The following is an 18,964-nucleotide window of genomic DNA, read 5'->3' on the forward strand; positions in this document are numbered from 1 at the left end:
ACTAAGCGCCTATAGATTGAACACGTAATATGCAGTATGCAGGATATCATAAATTCGCATTTTTGTAATTTTGTAAATGAGCGGGCAAAACGCATAAAAAGTTTTCTGTTTTTAGTTGAAAACAGTGTTGCGTAAAGTCTCTGTCCCTTAGTCTCAGCCTCAGGTGGTGCGCCATAGACTGACCAGAAACTGCTCAGGTACCATCTATATGCATACTGAACACAAACATTGCAAACACTTTCTCCAAATGGCATGCTCCAATTTGATTGGCTGTTTTAAGATGGTATTTTTTTAAATAATTTGGGTGTGCACATTTACAGACTGCTATTTTTCTGCGTTTCAAGACATTGCATCTTTCAAGAGTTAAAAAAAAAATATTTTTGCCCCTATGACAGTTGGATTATTTGGATAATTGCATTTTACATTTTGAGTCATGTTTTATATACTCACCAAGGTTGTTGTTGTTGATTATTATTATTATTATTATTATTATTTATTGCAAATTTAGCACTTGGTGAGTATTAAATTCTTAGCCTTGCCTTCAGCATATCTGTATTTTCTGCTTTGCTTAGAGTTACCCAACTCTATACATCACACAAAAATCTTTGATATGTCACTTTACATTTCAGTCAGATGCTCTTCCTGCTTCCTGTCTAAGTGGGTGGTTTTTAGCTATGAGCTGTAATGTGGACTATACTTTATGCTAATAATCAGATACAGCATGAGACTAGATTGGTTTCAATAGTTTAAATGCAGAAAAAGGTGAGGGGTAAAAAGAAAGAGAGAAAATCTAAACTAAAGATAACCTATTTTTAGTGATTCCTTTCTGGAGACTGTAATAGATGGATTTTTCATTCACAGTGCTGACAGGTTATAAGTGTCGCTACATGGCAGCTAGGTTGTTATATTTTTCCCAAACACCTTTTTGAGCAGAGTGGCATAGACAGATATTGGCTCAATGTTGTTCTAGACAGAAAAAATTACAATCCAGCTGCTACATTGTAACACTGTGACCCCAGCCAAAGCTGTCGTAAAGAGAGATGAACTCTATCTCCGCAGTGAAACCATCACACTGTGATTTGTAGTCTGAAAGGCTTGCTGTAAAGATATGAGTTTCAGACAGAGATATTGCTCAGTTCGAGCTGATATTGGAAAAAATGACATTGATGCGTTAAGGTGTGGGTTATGGGGGAAAAGTCTTACAAAAGCAAAATGATTAAAAAAATCCCTCAACATAATAAGTTCGCTGCCGGATTTGGATGCGATTTTGCGATATCACCCGTAGACAGTCAGACGTTTGGATAAGTCAGACTAGTATGCCCATCACAACTTTATTTAAAACGGATTACAACATATTTAATACTGATAACTTCTGATAAGGAATGGAATTTGAAGATCACTGCCAAATGTGCTAAACCATAACAAAGCCCATTCTTCGTCAGAGATTATAATAGACAAAGTTTGAGTGTAATCGGTTTACCCAGGTTGACGATTTTTGCAGATTCACTTGATAGTGAAAGGTCAGACCAGTAGTCGTAGCAAGATTAAGATGCAATGTGTCTGTCATTTTAACTCATGATTTGCAAGTGCACTTGTAAACATGTCTTATAATGTAACACATACTCTCAGACGTCCCCTAACATCATGTGCCCTTGAGCAAATCACTCAACCCAGATTGCTCCAGGGGCCTGTCCCTGTAATAAAGATGTGCTGCAAGTCACTTAGGAGAAGGCAATTACTACATGACTAATAAACAAGCTAATATAAGCATGCTCATATTTCACTTGACTCACTTTTAGAAATAAAGGTTCCAATTAGGTTTTTACAGCTTGATGAAATTATTGATGTGGTAAAGAGAATATCTACATTTCAAATCGAAGAACATTTATTTAGTTGAGTGTAGCATGTGTTGTTTTTGATCTCTCTAACTTTGAAGCTGTTGCATTGGTGCTTATTTTCTATAATGCATGAAAACTCTGAAGAGCATAGATACTGATGAATGACAGCTGTCTGCTTCTGATATGCAGTCAGATGTCATAGATCATCATATTCTTCGGAAGATGTTGAGGCTTTCCATATATGTTCGTCCCCAGAACTACTTCTTTTATGTCTTAGTATACACTTGTATGTCAAAGTTGAGTTGTGACTGCCATCAGGGACAATTCAACAACCAGTTTCTAGTATTGACAACACAATTTTATGGCAAATCCATCATTATGCTTTCAAAAACATATTTAACTACATCCATTTAGCAGCTGTGGGGTGTTATATAAATGTGTGTGGATTCAGATGCCATTTATGTTATCGTTAGATTGTCAAAATACAGTAAATTACTTCACAACTCATATAAGCATGCTTAACTGCTGTATTTTCGTATTGACCATTCCCAGTTAGAGCTGTCATAGCATTCATTGAGTACATTTTGTCTGGCACAGAGGGGTTATCTATAAGTAAAGTACTTAAGATTACAAAAATGAGCAAGTATGGTTTCAAAATCTATTAGTATTATGCAGTGCTCAAATAATGCGTGTGGAGTCTCTGTTAGTACTGACCAAAATCAAAGGCCCTTTAAGGGCAAGTCACTTCACTTGGCAGCCATCTTGGTAATGAAGATGTATTGTTGTTTTATAATGACACTTTGTTGTAGAATTTAATAGATTGGTACAAAAAGTCTTTTACCGCCCTAATATATTCATAATTTTTGACTTACAGGTTGCCAAATTTGTTTTGAAATCATGTTTAGGAGAAACTTGAAGGTATGGAAGCCCATTTCCGAAATTGTAAGTAATAATTATGAGTTGAATTGAGTGAATTGGGCTTCCACATGAAGATGAGGAAAAGGCTTGTTAGTGCTGGTTAGTGTTTGTTAGTATTGTTGTGTTTTTTTCTCTTTCTAGGAAGATTTCACAAAAAATAAATAAAAATCTTAATCCCCAGTTTTCAGAGATTATTCCAAACATACTCCATTGTTGAGGTTTGGCTGTGTTTAAATATCCTATCTTTTTGTCTCTGTGGTCTTTATATATTTAAAATCTTTATGACACTTGCCTTGTTACATCCAGTAATGTTTCTGAACTCAGTGGTTTAAGGGTTTTTGATATAAAAGGGTGATTTTAAAAATGTAATCAGGAAAATCAAGAGGTTGTGGAGTTTTCTTATTTTTCACAGCATTATTCTTCTTATTCAATACACCTCTAGATTTCTCTCCGTTCTATAGAACAGATTGAAAAGATGCTCTGGCAATAGAAAGTGAGCCATGATGAGTATGAAATAGCTGTTCATTAACACAGTCCAAACAAATATCTCTCCATTGTCAACAGCGATCATCTGGGCCCTACAAACCAGCGAGAAACTAACAGATGTTCATGTCTGGCTGAGTGATCAGGACTTCATGCTTGAATTGCTCTGTGTTTTGTGAGTTTTAGCCCATTAGGTTGGAAACGGTCAAGTTTACGGTCATGTCCACTTTTGGGCATTAGCGTTGGGCTACACATCACGATTGTGTTGTGTCGTTTATTGGAGGGCCGTTATGCAGACATGTGAATATGTTGTATTAAAACTGTTATTTTACAGTTTTAAATCAAGCTTGTGTAAAAATGACTTTAGGAAATGAGCTCAGCTGTATTCTTAGTTTCTTCCTCTTCTTGAGATCTTCTTGAGATCTACAGATAGCACTTAAGGTTGGCAAGCATATTGGTATGGTAAAAGAGAGGTATTTCCGCTCAGTAACTTCAAAGACTGTAACCTCATGCTTAGAGCTTACCGCTAAAGATTTAACCTCTTTATTCTAATGCAGATTAGTTCTTTGTGTTTACACCACTGTGTGCTCGAGTTCATCTGTACTGTAATTATTTTTGAATTGTTTGGTGTGTTTACCTGTTTCAGATTATTAACATGTTTTAATCAGTGAAAAAAAATTGTAAACATGCAATCCAGACCTTAAGGGGTTTGTTTACCCCCAAATTCTGTCACTATTTACTCACTCCCATGTTGTTCCAAACCCGTAAGACTTTCGTTCATCTTCGGAACACAAATGAAGATCTTTTTGATGAAATCTGAGAGATTTCTGTCCCTCCATTGACAGCCTATGCAACTGACACTTTGACACTTCATAAAGTTCATAAAGAGATTGTAAAACTAATCCATATGAATTGAGCGGAATTCCTGAAGAGACGCGATCGCTTTATATGATGAACAGATTGAATTTAGGCTTTTATTCACATATAACCATGCATCAGCCCACACATCAGATGTGGTAAACCGAAGCTCAAACATGTTCACTTTACATTCGAGAACCAATGAGGTTCATTCTTGTTACGCAGCACGTTTCAGCTTCGGCAAGAACCAACGAGGTCTGTTCTTGTGCATCAAGCATACGATTGAGCTTCTGTTTATGTTCGCTGATCAATATTTATATGTGAATAAAAGCCTACATTTAATCTGTTCATCATATAAAGCGATCGAGTCTATTCAGAAAATGTTGACTGAACCACTCGATTCATATGGATTCGTTTTACGATCTGAATTTTTTGAAGTGTCAAAGTGTCAGTTGCGTAGGCTGTCAGTGGAGAAACTGAAATCTCTCATATTTCATTAAAAATATCTTCATTTGTGTTTGGAAGATGGACAAAAGTCTTGCGTGCTTGGAACGACAAGGTGGGTAATTGATGACAATTTCTTTCATTTTTGGGTGAACTAACCCTATAACGGCTGACTGTATAAACACTGTTTAAATCTCATTTAGTTAACCTTCTTTTATACCTCCTGCTGTTATTCAGTCAGTCATACTGTGTTGTAGTTACTAGGAGTCACTGTCGTAGACTTACACAAGCAAGAAACACAAGCATCCTGACCAGCTTGGCATTGCAACAGGCTCAACCAATGGTATGAGGTCAGGGCGGGGCTATCTATTTGTTTGACCAATGGACGACAGGGGGAATGTTTAAGGAAACCTGTTCTATACCTGTCTTTATTGTTTCTGTTCTGTTTGGTGACACCAGAGGTACGAAAACAGCATACTTCAACTTTAATGTCAACCAGAAATAATATCAATATTCAGTGCACATTATTCCAGTGTCTTTGTAATCTATCATTATGATCAAATAAATTGCTTTCCTTTTCAGCTGACATCACCAAGCCCTCTTATTTTTCAGCCCTGACTATCTGTCATATGGAGAATAATTTTTTTTCACAACCCAGCAAATTCCTAATGGATAAAATCAAGTAATTTTTCAAGTAATCAAAATAATTTTTCACATAGAAATTGCCCTGTCAGGGTCTAAGGTTGTTGCATTAAATATATGGAAGTATATGTTGGATGCTCATAACCTAGATTCTGCTGTGTATGTATGTGTGTGTGTAAAGCCTTGAGCGGTTGTGCTACTGTTTTGAAGTAAGGAGGGCTGCAAAGGGGCCACCGAGCTCTTACGCTTCTCTAGCCAAATTTTATTGCGGTGGTTTATGCGGTTTGAGAATACAAGATTAAGTCCCTCTGCTTTTGGAAGTAGAAGATCCTACTTGCATGTATAAGCCCCAAAAGCAAACCCTCAAGGAGCTGGACAAGCTCTTAAATCACTCTGACAGATCAGGAAGAGCCTCAAGCTCCTCATTGAGTCCGAATCCTGGTCTCTTTATCTCAGTCAAACTCAGAAACTCATGAACAGAAGAGAAAGCAATTTCTCATTAGTTAACTTTTATTGCAGATCGAGTTCTCTTTAAACACCTAAAATCTTTATGGATCCTAAAATCCATTTTTAAAGATGACATGAAAACTTTTTTTTTTTTTTTACAAGAAAATAATGCTGCAGGACTTGAAGCTATCCATTGGGAATTGATTGGATTGTGCAAGGTGTCCTGTGTGACAGGAGGTTGAAGGGGAGGGGTGAAAAATGAGAGGGCTTGGTGACATCAGCGGAAAAGAAAAGTAATTTGAGAGGCAGTTAAGCAGTTATTTGAGAAGTTATTACATTTTGATGAAAAATTGCAAAAATTCTGATGAATCATTCACAATAAGACCAGGAACATGCAGTCTGTTAATAAAGTGAAATTCAGTTTCAAATATATGTTGCTTTCATAAATAAGTTTTCATAGTTTTTCATCAAAATATTAATATTAAGAGTTAATCTCTTCTAATGGTGTAACAAGGGTCACATAGTCAATGGAGAACATTTAGTAATAATATCAATCCAACTGACCATATATACACTAAAAAAATTGCTGCATTCAGTTTTTAAGTTCAATCAACTTGGATGTTTATGTCATTTCAACTTAAATTACATTAAACTGACAAATTGAAACTTGTATAATGTATAATAAAAGTTAAATATTGCTTAACTTATTTTGGTGAGTTAAAGCAATGTAAAAACATGTTGTCATAACTTATTGATCATATAATTGTTTACAGTGTATGATTCAATCCTGTAGATGAAGTACACTGCATGAAAATGCCTCTAGTCAAGGCTTCTGTCTACAACAATATTGCAACACATCATCTAATGAATGCAAATAAGGGCAGAACAAACTCTTATTTGGATTTATGGGATAGAAATAATGCCTGTTCTCATAATGATCATCACACATTTATTATTATTATAATGATTAATTTGCTGAGGCAGAACCAGCAGGCTTTAACAATGCAGCCAGATAATCAATTTCTTGTTTCTGTCTTGTTGTCGTTTTTAAACTTTTTTTTCTCTCAATCGTTTGTTCTGTTTCCTAACATTTCTATTGGCAACTGAAAATTAGTTTTTAGGTTGTAGCTTTCCACACGCTAGTATAGTAGCTTCTTGGGTTCTGTACTCTATTCCAGACCTTATGAAATAAAGTTTTTTTGATTGTGGGCTAATTTACTGGGTCAAAACCATCTAACAATGCCTTAGCAACCACCTAGACCTCCATGGCTTAATAGTGCAAGTTTTGCACTAAACGTTTTTTAACGTTTTCTGATGTTCTGCTCTGTTTCAGATCACCGTGACAGAAACTGTGTTGTTCTTGATAGAGTATACATCAAAGGACCTTGACAGTCGAGAGAAGACCATCGTGAATGGGGACTGCTGTTACCTCAACCCATTAGTGCGGAGGACTTTCCGTTTCCTTGGTATGTCACTGCTATTCCACTTTATTTTATGGATCTTTTTATGGAACGATGTGCTTTCATCCCTGGCATTCAATTTACAGTTAAGCCATTGGAATTACTTGGAAGTAGCTTTTCCCTCTTAACAGAGAGGTTGTTCCAACCAACGTTAAGTGCACTAGTGCCAAAACCCTTGTATTTTAGGATAGAACCTGTGAAGGAAGGTGTGTGAAGGACTTAATTACCCTTAAAGCAGTGCTTAATTTAAGCCGGATCCTGTTCCGAAAAATGTCAGATGTGGGATTTTTGCTTTCCGGCATTTGTTTTTAAACGATCCAGCATTAACATGTACATTACATGGCGACAGTGTGTGCGTGTGAGAGACAGAGCGGGTTTATACAGATGTATTTGGAGAGTATGTTTTGCTATTGGCCCTCAGCACATATATTTTTGACCAGTTAGCTTTCTTAAGGTCAAAATCACTATCATTGGTTGGTGCTTACTGCTTATTGTTTTGTGAGCAAGTAAAGCGTAAAGTTTGGAGAGAGTGTATATAAATTATTCTAATAAAAATGAGTTAATATCGCCAAAATGTCAAAAAGACAGTCAAGCATATTTTCATTTACCATATTCACGAGTAAAGCTGATGGTGTTTTAAAAGAGATCCCGATAATCAGGATAGCGGGAGACATGAGCAACGGGTCAGTCAGTATCAGAAATTGATGTACGACATCAAAAGTGAGAGAGAATATCACTGATCAACTGCACAATATTTGGTCTCAACGCAGCTATATAATAATGCTCTTATAGTTGTGCCATCACCATTTTGTGACATCAGTGTATATTCGGGAAAATTAAAGTTGTATGTTCAGTGTCAGTCAGTGTCAGCCTTGAAATTGTTGTTTTTGATTAATCATTTACAAATTAAGCTCTGCCTTAAAGTGAAGTTTAATTAGTGCTTCTCCGATTTTGCTTTCTTTGAGCATGTCAGCATTTATTTTGTGCATTCAGTGTGGATAAGCTACAACAGGTAAACATGTCAGCAGTGTGGAAGCATTTCACCATGACCAAAAAGGATGCTAAAGAAGCAATATGTAAAACTTGTTTGGCTGAAAACAAGGCTGCTCGTTGATGAAGAACTTTACTACATCTGGTTTAATTTATCGCCTCTTTATATTTATCATGACACCATGAATAACAAACTGAGTTCAGTTACCCAATTACACAAATTTAATTAGATTTTAAGTTTAAATGAAAACTTTAAAGTGCCCCTATTATGCTTTTTCAGATATTAATTTCATGTACTGTGTAATATAGCTGTTTGTAAATGTAAAAGGTCTACATGTCGAGAAAACATCTAGAAATCCACTTTCACACGCTTCCAAAGGATGTGGACTCGGGCAGTTATTGTTTTTACAATAACTTTTTGTTTCCGACATGCGCTAGACCAATCACAACAGACTGGGCCATCTGACCAATCAGAGCAGAGAAGTCTCTCAGAAATAAGGGCTTTAAAGAGACCTGATCCTAGATCTAACCATTCCAGAGTCCAGACACTGTGAGAAAAGATGTGATCCTGCAATTTATATAATGAGAACGTGTTTTTTGACCTCAGATGCATGTAAGCCTATTGTAGGAGACCTCCAATACAAAATTGGGACCTTTAATAGCATAATAGGGGCACATTTTGGTTTCAGTGTTTCTGTAAAAAAAAATCATTTCGGTGCATTACTACTGGAAACACAGTCTGTACATCTATATGATCTATAGGTGTTTGTTTTTTTTTTTGTTTTTTTTTGCTGTTTATGTAACCTCACGTGCCCTACAGCATCATGATGGTAAAGCCTCTTCAACCACATGTACTCAATGCAGTTTAACAAATTAAGACCAGACTTAATCTGTGATCTCTCTCTCTCTCTCTCTCTCTCTCTCTCTCTCTCTCTCTCTCTCTCTCTCTCTCTCTCTCGCTCACTCTTTCGTTCTCTGTTTCATTTTGTCCCCCTTTTCAATAATTTTCTCCCTCTAATGCTTCAGTGTTTTTGTGAGATAAAGAAACAGCAATGTCATGGATTATTAGCCTGATCCCCACTTCCATCTCCTATTAATTTCCGCATTAAATGGTTCCTATTCACTGCAGACGCTCTCATTTTCCGGCAGAATATACAGTACTTTAGTCATAGTTTCACAGTTTCCAGTGCCTAGTCATCCAAGCTGCTTGTTGGACATCTGACGGCATTAGCGTTCTTAAAGACAAATCAGATAAGCAGAATTCTTCCTAAGCCTCCTACAGTGCTGAGAAGGTCACATTTACTTTACTGACAGCATCTGTCAGTGTTCAGCAGAAGTCAATGTGGCCCGGAGGAAATCGGATGTATCTGTCATGATTTAATCTACATGGTGACATTTTTATCTTTAAAGAGATATAATAGTTTATTTCAAGCTCAAAATCATCAGGTCTTTTCTTCTTAAAGAAAAAGTTCACCCAAAAATAATAATTATGTCTGTCTGATCATTTACTCACCCTCATCTTGTTCCAATCCAAACTTGTTTTATTACTTTTTCTGGAAAAAAAAGAAAAAAAAGATCAGAAATATAGGAACAAACTGAAATTTAAGTCGTTGTTCACTCAAAATCCACTGCATTTCTTAAATCTCATTCATGTTTGATGTTTGTGACCCTGTAAATTCATACAGGTTTAAGCAATATGGTTTGAGACGTTGTGGTCAGACATTTGGGATCAGTAAGATTTTTTTTTTGTTTGAAAGAAATTAATGCTTTTATTATTCCACGTGGATGCATTAAATTGATCGAAAGTGAAAAATTCATAATGTTAAAAAAGATTTATTTTTCAAACTTTGTATTCATCAAAGAATCATGAAAAAATGTATCATGGCAGCAAAACTGTTTTAGGTCATCAACATGGATGATAACAATAAAGTTCTTAAGCAGCATATCCGCATATTTGAATAATTTCTCAAGGATCATGTGACACTGAAGACTGGAGTAATAATGCTGAAAATTCAGCATTAAATTTCAAAGCATTAAAATATAAAACAGTTATTTGAAATTGTTTTTACTATATTTTTTATCAAGTAAATGCAATGCATAAGAAACTTCTTTAAAAAAAAATTAAGCAATCTTACCGACACAAAACTTTTGAACCATAGTGTATATATATGTAAATAGATTCACAATATAGTACAGGATAGAGTTCCTTATTGCTTATACAAAATGGTTCTATGTAATAAAAGTATAAAGGACAAATAATCTATTATTTTACTAGGCAAATTCTTTATGGTTGTTGGGTATGAGTATCTGTTTTACAGGTGTATTTTTTTCCCTTGTAAACCTGTGCTCTATCTTTTGAGTTTGATACTCAAAAGAAAAAGCACCTAGAAGATGTCAGGTGTGTTTCCAGGCTGCATGAAATGAAAAAATTTTGTTTCTTCCTTTTTGTTTGAGGTTTGACGGTGCATCTCAACAGAAAAGCATCCAATGAGACCAGTTGCTTCGTGACCTGGAGTCACTGGCTTGTGTTATTTGCATAATGACTCACGCTGCGATGTTCTTTGGGAGAGATTAAATTTAGAAAATGGCTGTGGGTCATGGTGCACTCTGAGTTAGACAGGCTTTCTCAGTAATATATCTCAATCTCTCTGCTTGAGAAGAACTCTTGGTTCACTTCGACTCTTGATATAAAAAAGATCATGAATGAAATCAGAAAACACTTCAAAGCCGTGTGTGTTTGTGCCAATAAAATGCCTGTTCCTCCTCCAAGTTATATCAATGAGATGCTATAACAATTTACAACCAAGCTGAATTTATCATTATGAAGGTAACAATGTCTTTTTATTTAAAACAGCCATAATTGGGTGAAATCTCTTGTTTTAAATTCAGCTCATTTACTTAGAATTCATGTTTTGTTTATTTTCTAGCCATAGGCTAAAAAAAGTGTAATCTCTACATACTAAATGGTATATATATAAAATGGTATGTATGAGTAATAATAGGAAGATCACCCCTACATTTATTATAGTCATTAGTAATTAAATTGTAACCTAATTTTGGCACACATATATTGTTTTATGATGGAATGGACCCTGATACATGAAACATATGGAGCTTCTAAAAGTAAACACTTTTATGTACACTTGAGAGTTTAGAATATGAATTGCTAAATTGATTTTCTTGTATTTTGTTGAAAAATAAGATTGTTGCTAGGTTGACTGTTTTGTGCATTGTAATAGTTTTTTTTTTTATCAATATTTCATGTCCATGTATTTATTTATTTGCTGGATAATGCACAGTCATTTTAGAAAAATAAACTTAATGCCATTTATGTAGTAGGGTAGACCACGTAAATTTGGAGCAAAAAATAAACACTCATGGACAGAAGTTGAATCAGTTGAATCCATTCTGAATTAATTCACTGAATCAGAGCGGATATCAACGAATGCTCCAAGATTCACAGACAGCAATATGTTCCTTTGGTGTCCACGCAGTTGTTGAAATGTCCATGTGAAAGGAAGTGTGAATAAGCCATTTTTAGCCCCAGTTCGTTTGCAGACAGAACGCAGTTTAGAGACTGTCAGCATCAAAGTTATATTGCCAACATAACAGAAAACAGGATTGATGTGATGCCAGCCAGTGACCTTATAAGATGACATTTTTATGTGAACCTCAGCTGGCATTATCACCTCTCTTAGTAAAATAAGACCATATTTTCTCTCCAAATCGTCTGCCAAACTTGTTTTTGCTGTGTGTCACTTAAAACTCCACAAGGCGTTCCTGTGAGCGACTGTATTTATGCATGGAAACATGCTAAATGGTGCTTTGTTAATGTTGTCTGAATACGTCTGGCAACAGTTATGAAAATGACTTATTGTTGATACAAGTCGTTCAATGGCCATAATAATAGCCTTGTCAAACCTGTCATTCTGTCGAGCTGAAAAGATGTTCTAAACAAGAAGAACATGACATTTAGGAGTGAAGGAGAAAAAATGAAGCTCGTTCAGAAACAATGCTTACTTCCTTTTCTTCGGAAAATATCTACAATTGTAAAAGACCTCAGAAAAGAAGGGTATAAAGGATTAATTTGTGATGTGTCCATCATGAGTTCGGGTTTCTCAAGCTCAGTGGTTCTCATTTTGCTTCGGGATCATTAAGGGGTGAACAACAAAATTGTTGCCTATATTCAATGTAGGCTCATTTTCTTTTACCTTGCATAGTTTTGTTTAGATTTTTGACAGTTAGGGCATGTCAATGTTGGGCTAGGTAAACATAATATTAATGATTAATTTTCAACGATCTCCAATCCATATTGATTCGTAAAATCCCAGGACTGACCTGTAAACCCTTTGCCAGTGATTCCTGAAGTCAGGAAGTTTGCAGAACTAATTGAATTTGATCAGGTAAAGGTGCTTGAATCGCAGAACGATGGCAAGAAAATGCATCTTTCTATTGATTTGTCTTCGCAGGCTGCATGCAGTATCATACAGCATAACTAGTGTAGTCTGATTCACAAAGCAAAAACTATTTTGTGCTGATTCTTTTAGTGAATCCAAAACATAAAGCGCAACCGATGTAGCCCAAGAACAGATGTCTCAAGCATCATCAAATCCTACGCTAAATGAACTAACTGAATTAGAACCAATCACACACACACACACACCCACACCACTCAGTTTCAGTGAGTTCAAACTCTTATTTACTTTACTTTTTGCTATTTTTAGTGAATATAAGTATATATTGAAAATTGTTTAATTCAATGAAGTAAATCACATCAGAGAAGCATTGTGAGTGTTTGAGCGCTCTTCATTGAGGTATTATAGTTTGATTTACAGAGCACCGAAGAGAAAGACTCTGTTCAGTTAAGAAGATAGGTTATTATCTCATCAACTCAGAACATTAGCTTCTCTAATGCCTCCGCACAGCTCAGCCGCGAGATGTGTGCCACTGTGGAGATTATCTAGTCTTAGGCATATTAGTCCCCTTAATGTGCGCTAGTAGGAAATTTTGATTCGGGTACACCCTGTGCTAACCGAGCCTACATAAACAGGCCAGGCACAACCACTGAATAATTGAACCGATTTCCAGGTCATGTTTGTCAAATACATATTTTAAGCCCCACCTTGATGGATTCTCTTTAAGGGATTTTATACTTTTAAAGTTGTGAATTTTTATATCAAATGTAGGAAGTTGTATTGGTTTTTCAGTAGCTGATGGTCACAATAGTTCCTCAAATCTTGCTAAAAAAAAATGTTGTCTTGTTTTTGTAGTAATTGGTATCTGTATCTGTTTTCGTCTCCATAGGTGTATACTTGTTTGGCCTTTTCACCACAGACATCTTCGTGAATGCCGGTCAGGTGGTAACAGGGAACCTGGCCCCTCATTTCCTGACAGTATGTAAGCCCAACTTCACAGCTCTGGGTTGCCAGCAAGCTCTACGTTATATCAGTCATCAGGAAGCCTGCACCGGCAACGAGGATGACATCCTGCGTGCCCGCAAGACCTTCCCTTCCAAAGAGGCGGCGCTCAGCGTGTACGCCGCGCTCTATATGGCTGTGAGTATCTCTTAAATCCAACCTAGGCTCACTGGAATAACTTGCCTGTGGTGAGTTAAAACATTAAAACTTGCAAGTGAAATGTCCAGTAAGTGATTCACACATGAACGTGAATCTTACAACGCTTTATTTTTTTGGTTGTTGTTTATATTGTGGCAGTTCAGAAATGAATTGTCCAATGAATTGCGCTTAAAGGTTAATGCTCTATTGCGTTTGAAAATAACGGACCACCTACACTAAACCTGACCTAAACCTATCCGACAGTGTTAAATGGTTTGTTCACCCATAAATGTAAATTCTGTCATTAATTACTCACCCTCATGCAGTTCCAAACCCGTAAGACTTTCTTTCACCTTCTGGACACAATCTTTTTAATGAAATCTGAGAGCTTTCTGTCCCTTCATTGACAGCCTACGCAACTACCACTTTCAAGCCCCAGAAGACATTAGTCATCATTAGTAAGTAATCCATGTGACTCCAGTGGTTTAACTTCAATTTTATGAAGCGACGCAAGTTTGTGCAAAAAAACCCAAACACACTTTACCACTTTATTTACAAAATATTAATCTCGAGAGCACCACTACGTACTATGCGTGTTGTGTTGATGAGAGAGCAGACATTGTTGCGCGAGTTGGATTAAGATTTTGTAAATAAAGTGGTAAATTGTTTTTGGTGCAAACAAAGCACTCACGTCGCTTCATAAAATTTAATTAAACCACTGGATTAACATGTATTACTTTCATGATGTCTTAACTACTTTCTGGGGCTTGAAAGTGGGGGGACAGAAAGCTCTCAGATTTCATCAAAAAGATCTTCATTTGTGTACCGAAGATGAACGAAAGTCTTACGGGTTTGGAACGACATGAGGGTGAGTAATTAGTTTGGGTGAATTTTTGGGTGAATATTTTTTTAAAGAAATGATGCAGATGATTTGTTGAATGCTCTTATTGGCATGGCAATTTTTAGCATTGATGGTTATAACATGCTGTGCTTTAGCTGTTACACTGTTTCCATGGTAAACCTTTCTTGGAAAAGTTGTGTCTTTAAATGTATCTTTTATACTTTATTTAGTTTTGATATTTTTAACAGTGATGGTTAAATTAACATGCTGTGCTTCAGCTGTTAGGCTGTTTCCATGGTATATCTTTCTTGAAAAAGTTGTCTTTAAATGTATCCCTTTTTAGATCTACTATACACATGCTGATTAACTTTTTTGCATTGTTTTTTGAGTGTCCCACTCCAAACTTTGCATTTTAAGATAACACGTCAATTTAAAATAGTCCAACTTTTCCTCCATAAAAACATCATATTCGTTTATAACGTGTAACACGGACCCTGTAACGTCATCTGCGAGTCCTTATAAAGTCCAACTGTGGGTATCTGCATGTCGGAGTAATGGGCATGAAAGATCTTTTCAATTGGTTTCGAAAGCTGCCTGTTAGGGTGTGGGGTTAGTTTCTGTTGTAGCATTATGTATTTTGGCATACCCCTACCTTTCTGCATGCCCGTTACTCCGACCTGTAGCTATCCCTGTCTTAGAAAGTCATTAGCTTTGAAGTTCTTGAAGAAGGATGTTCAAAATCAAAGGACATCCATCTGCAGCTGTACACACTCACCTTCATTAATGAATGTGATGTAAAGTGACAACCGTCAATCTGCTTTTGCCTTTAAGCTCTTTTTTAAATACAGCGGTCATATGAAGGTGATTTGGCCTCTTCTTACAGCAAGCACCACTTTGGGGTGGGTTTGAATTTTTAATGGCCAGTGCGAATCATTGATATGTATATCTCTGCATCTTATAGTGAACGTCATGAAGCAGGCTTATCTTGAGTGCATCTAGGAGAGATGGCACACGCAGGACTGCGTTTGAAATGCAGATGCAAATGAACAGGAGCTTAATTTGGATTCTGTCCATAGCCTGATCGAGCACAGATATGGCAGAAAGCACTATAGTGTGAACATAGTCATTTGTGGCAAGGACTTTTTTTATGTAACAGGCAACAGAAGAAAGTGGTAACTCTTTTTCCATGAATGCTGTGGTCTGTCAGCAATCTGTCGGCAGGAAGATTTGCCATTGAGAAAGGAAATGAGAGTTGGATTGGTGTGAAAAGATTTAATGTCAATTTAAAGGTTTTGTCTGGACTTTTCTTGTATGGGATCAATTGGTGACTCAATTGGTTTTGAATGAGGCTTTGTTTATACTGAACATAATCTGGTTTATTTTAATGGTTTTGCGCTTTGTGTATCATAAAAATACACAAAAATTTTAAATATGATCTTACATTTTTTGAGTTTTGTGGTTGGGATTTGTAAAAATCATTATATACCAACTGAGGAAACAAACTTCTTGGTCTACACTACACTGATCTGACCATTCAGACTGAAACACATTCAGATCAGATTTGAAATCCGTTTAGGGTTGAAATCAGGTTTCAGTCAGATTTTAAACCACATTTTGTGGGGTTTTTTTGTGTGTGCTATTTTTGCTATTCAAACCATGAGCAACAAAATGGATGGATTTTAATCCAATTTTAGTTTTGGACCCAAATTGGATTTTTAAAAAATACTTAAAAACTTAACATTAGTTGTTGCCTCAAAATTAAGTATAATCAAATTGGAAATAATTTCAACTTAAATTATATTAAACTGAAAAATCTAATTGAATCTCATGTAACTTCAAAAAAAAAAAAAAAAAGTAAAAATTGCTTTATTTTAATGAGTTAAAATAATTATAATTATAAAATAATTTAAAACCTATCAAAATCAGATTTTTGCCTTTTGTGTGTGCAGATGCCCACCTAAACTGAATCTCGCAAATCATTTTAGAAATGGGCTGCGAATATAGCTCTAACCATCCCCATAAATTAGATAACATATGAGCTTTACTTATTCATTCCCATGTTAATCACCACTTTTATGGCCTCCCTTAATTTTTCAATTCATGGTCTAATTAGCCACAATGACCCGGTTAGGATACCAGACGTCCTGTACAGATGAGCGGACTATGAAGGACAGAGTCCAAAAATCAAGTAATGAGCATCTGGCATGGTTTATCCCTCCTTTTCATCAGTAATGTTGCTGCAGATGTGCACCAGGCCCACAAGGAAATCTCAGTCCGTAGGGAGTGGGAATATCTCATCCCAGCTGTTAGTCGAGTCGAGCCCTGATGACTAGAACTCCGAGAGAATCACGGTGTCCTGGGAGGTTCGATTATTAATGTAGACACAAGAGGAGTCTGATTAGTGTCTGTAGGATATGCCGTACTGTGTCAGAGAACTTTGAATTTTTGACATCCTGCTGGGTGTCTTTGAATGAACGTGCTTCTCCAATCAAATGAGCAGATCAATCACATTTTGTATGTAGGGCAGCAAGTGGAGAGCTGTTGTTTTAGCTTGTACTGTATGTTCCGCAGAACCAAGAGTTAGCTAAATTCTTCCTTTTTAACATTGTGATTAATTAGAGACTAACAAGTTGATAATCTAGATTAAATACTCCACAGTGAATATGCGACTGCTACTGATTTTAAGGCTGATTCTGATGTGTTTTGCATTGATAAAATAGCCAATTGTAGATTTCCATACTTTGGTCATGTGTGCAGGTATTTAACCGCTTTAAGCAGTTTTAAAGGAGAAGTACTTTACACCAAAAACTATTAAGGCAAACTGAGAGAGTTTGATAAGGTCATTGAACATTAAACTCTTTTAATGTGACATTCTCAGTTCTGAACATTAAGCTGTCACAGATACAATAAAAATGTATGTCTTCAGATGATGTAAATGAAAGTTTATCACAGCTGATGGCCAGTCGACCGGACAGAAAGGACACATAGTATCTCTCGGGGAAGAAGTTCACGGCTGTGCAACAGTGTGTAAAATTGATATTTTGACAATTTACTTTAAAACAGCTTTCAGGCAATCCAGAGGCTCTGCCCTTGACCTGAGAGATGACGTTTTGTTGCATTCACAAAGACTACATGGTTTTTGACAGTAGCCCTGAAGGCAGATGACTGAGGACTCAACCGGCTTCTGAATCGCACATGCAAAATGTAGGACACGTGAAAAGCCAACATGCAACAGTGCTCGCAACCCATTTTACTAGTTAAAAAAAATAAGTTAAAAAGTAAAAAACTAGTTGTGATACACAATTTTTTTCTTAGAAATTAATACTTTTATTCAGCAAGGACGTATTAAATCCATCAAAAGTGACATTTTTTGTACCAATTGAAAACTGTTTCAAAAATAAATGCAGTTCTTTTGAACTTTCTGTTTATTAAAGATACCTGAAAAAAAACGTTAAGCAGTTCAACTGTTTTTAACATTGATAACGTTTCTTGAGCAGCAAATCAGCACATAGGAAGATTTCTAAGGGATCATGTGACTGAAGACTGGAGTAATGATGCTTAAAAAAAAATTGCTTTGAAAATATATACATAAAAATCAAACATTTTGAATGCTAAAGTGAATTTAGACATCACAACATTATAATGTACACTATGAACAATTTATATTTATTGAGATATCCTAAAGATTACATTTTATATTGTAAATAAATAATATTATAGTAATATTAATATTAGTTAGTGTTTTTAAAGATTGACTTTAAGTGAGTGTTAGATGATGCCAAAAGACTTTACTGCTTAAATAACACTATACAACTGAGCTTCATATTTCTGTTTTTAAAACCTTGCCACATAGACGTCCATTGGAAGTGCATTTCAGTATTTTATATATGATTTGGGTTTTCATTAGTCTGTCTGATCTGTCTGGTTTATATTCTCTAAAAACAGAGTCATACATATTGAGATTTGAGGACACCGAAATATGTCTGCTGACCTCAACTCCTCAGATGGAATAAAATGAGGTCACAATGTGACCATGACCTTTGAATACTAGAAAGAGACAATGAAAGAGCGAGACTTTGAGAGAGACGGCGCTGTATGTCTCAGACTTGCACAAGGTAACAATTACTGTCTTTGTGTGGTGTTTCCTCAGGAGTGATGGCTGATTATCTATGACCTTCAGCGCTAAAACAAATGCATACTCCAGAATGAGTCGGCAGGACTGTCCCTCTTTTATTCACATTTTCTCTTTCACTTTGCTATGACATGACTTTCAAAGTCACACTTTTTTTTTTTGCCTCTGGATAGATAGGCTTGTTTTGGTCAATCGCTCTTTGCCTGACTGATCTAAATGTGCGTTAGATAGCTGTTCACCGCCTCCTGAGCTTTCTTTAGAAAACATACACACTCATACACACACAGTGACATGCCACACTGACAAGGACTCAACCATTAATACACACCCTCATATAGAGGAAAATCTGACATGAG

The 18,964-nt window shown here is 36.0% G+C and overlaps 1 protein-coding gene across 1 annotated transcript in view; it reads left to right on the forward strand.

Annotated features, from left to right (window-relative positions):
• plppr5b (phospholipid phosphatase related 5b) overlaps positions 1-18,964 on the forward strand; it is a 34,095-nt gene that overhangs the window by 2,203 nt on the left and 12,928 nt on the right. Inside the window, exons 2-3 of the mRNA XM_084102471.1 lie at positions 6,964-7,096; positions 13,385-13,635. Coding sequence (XP_083958597.1) covers positions 6,964-7,096; positions 13,385-13,635 — 384 coding nt within the window. The remainder of the gene's footprint in view (positions 1-6,963; positions 7,097-13,384; positions 13,636-18,964) is intronic.

Source organism: Abramis brama (genome assembly GCF_963993115.1).
Source record: "Abramis brama genome assembly, chromosome: 24".
Classification (NCBI taxonomy): domain Eukaryota; kingdom Metazoa; phylum Chordata; class Actinopteri; order Cypriniformes; family Leuciscidae; genus Abramis; species Abramis brama.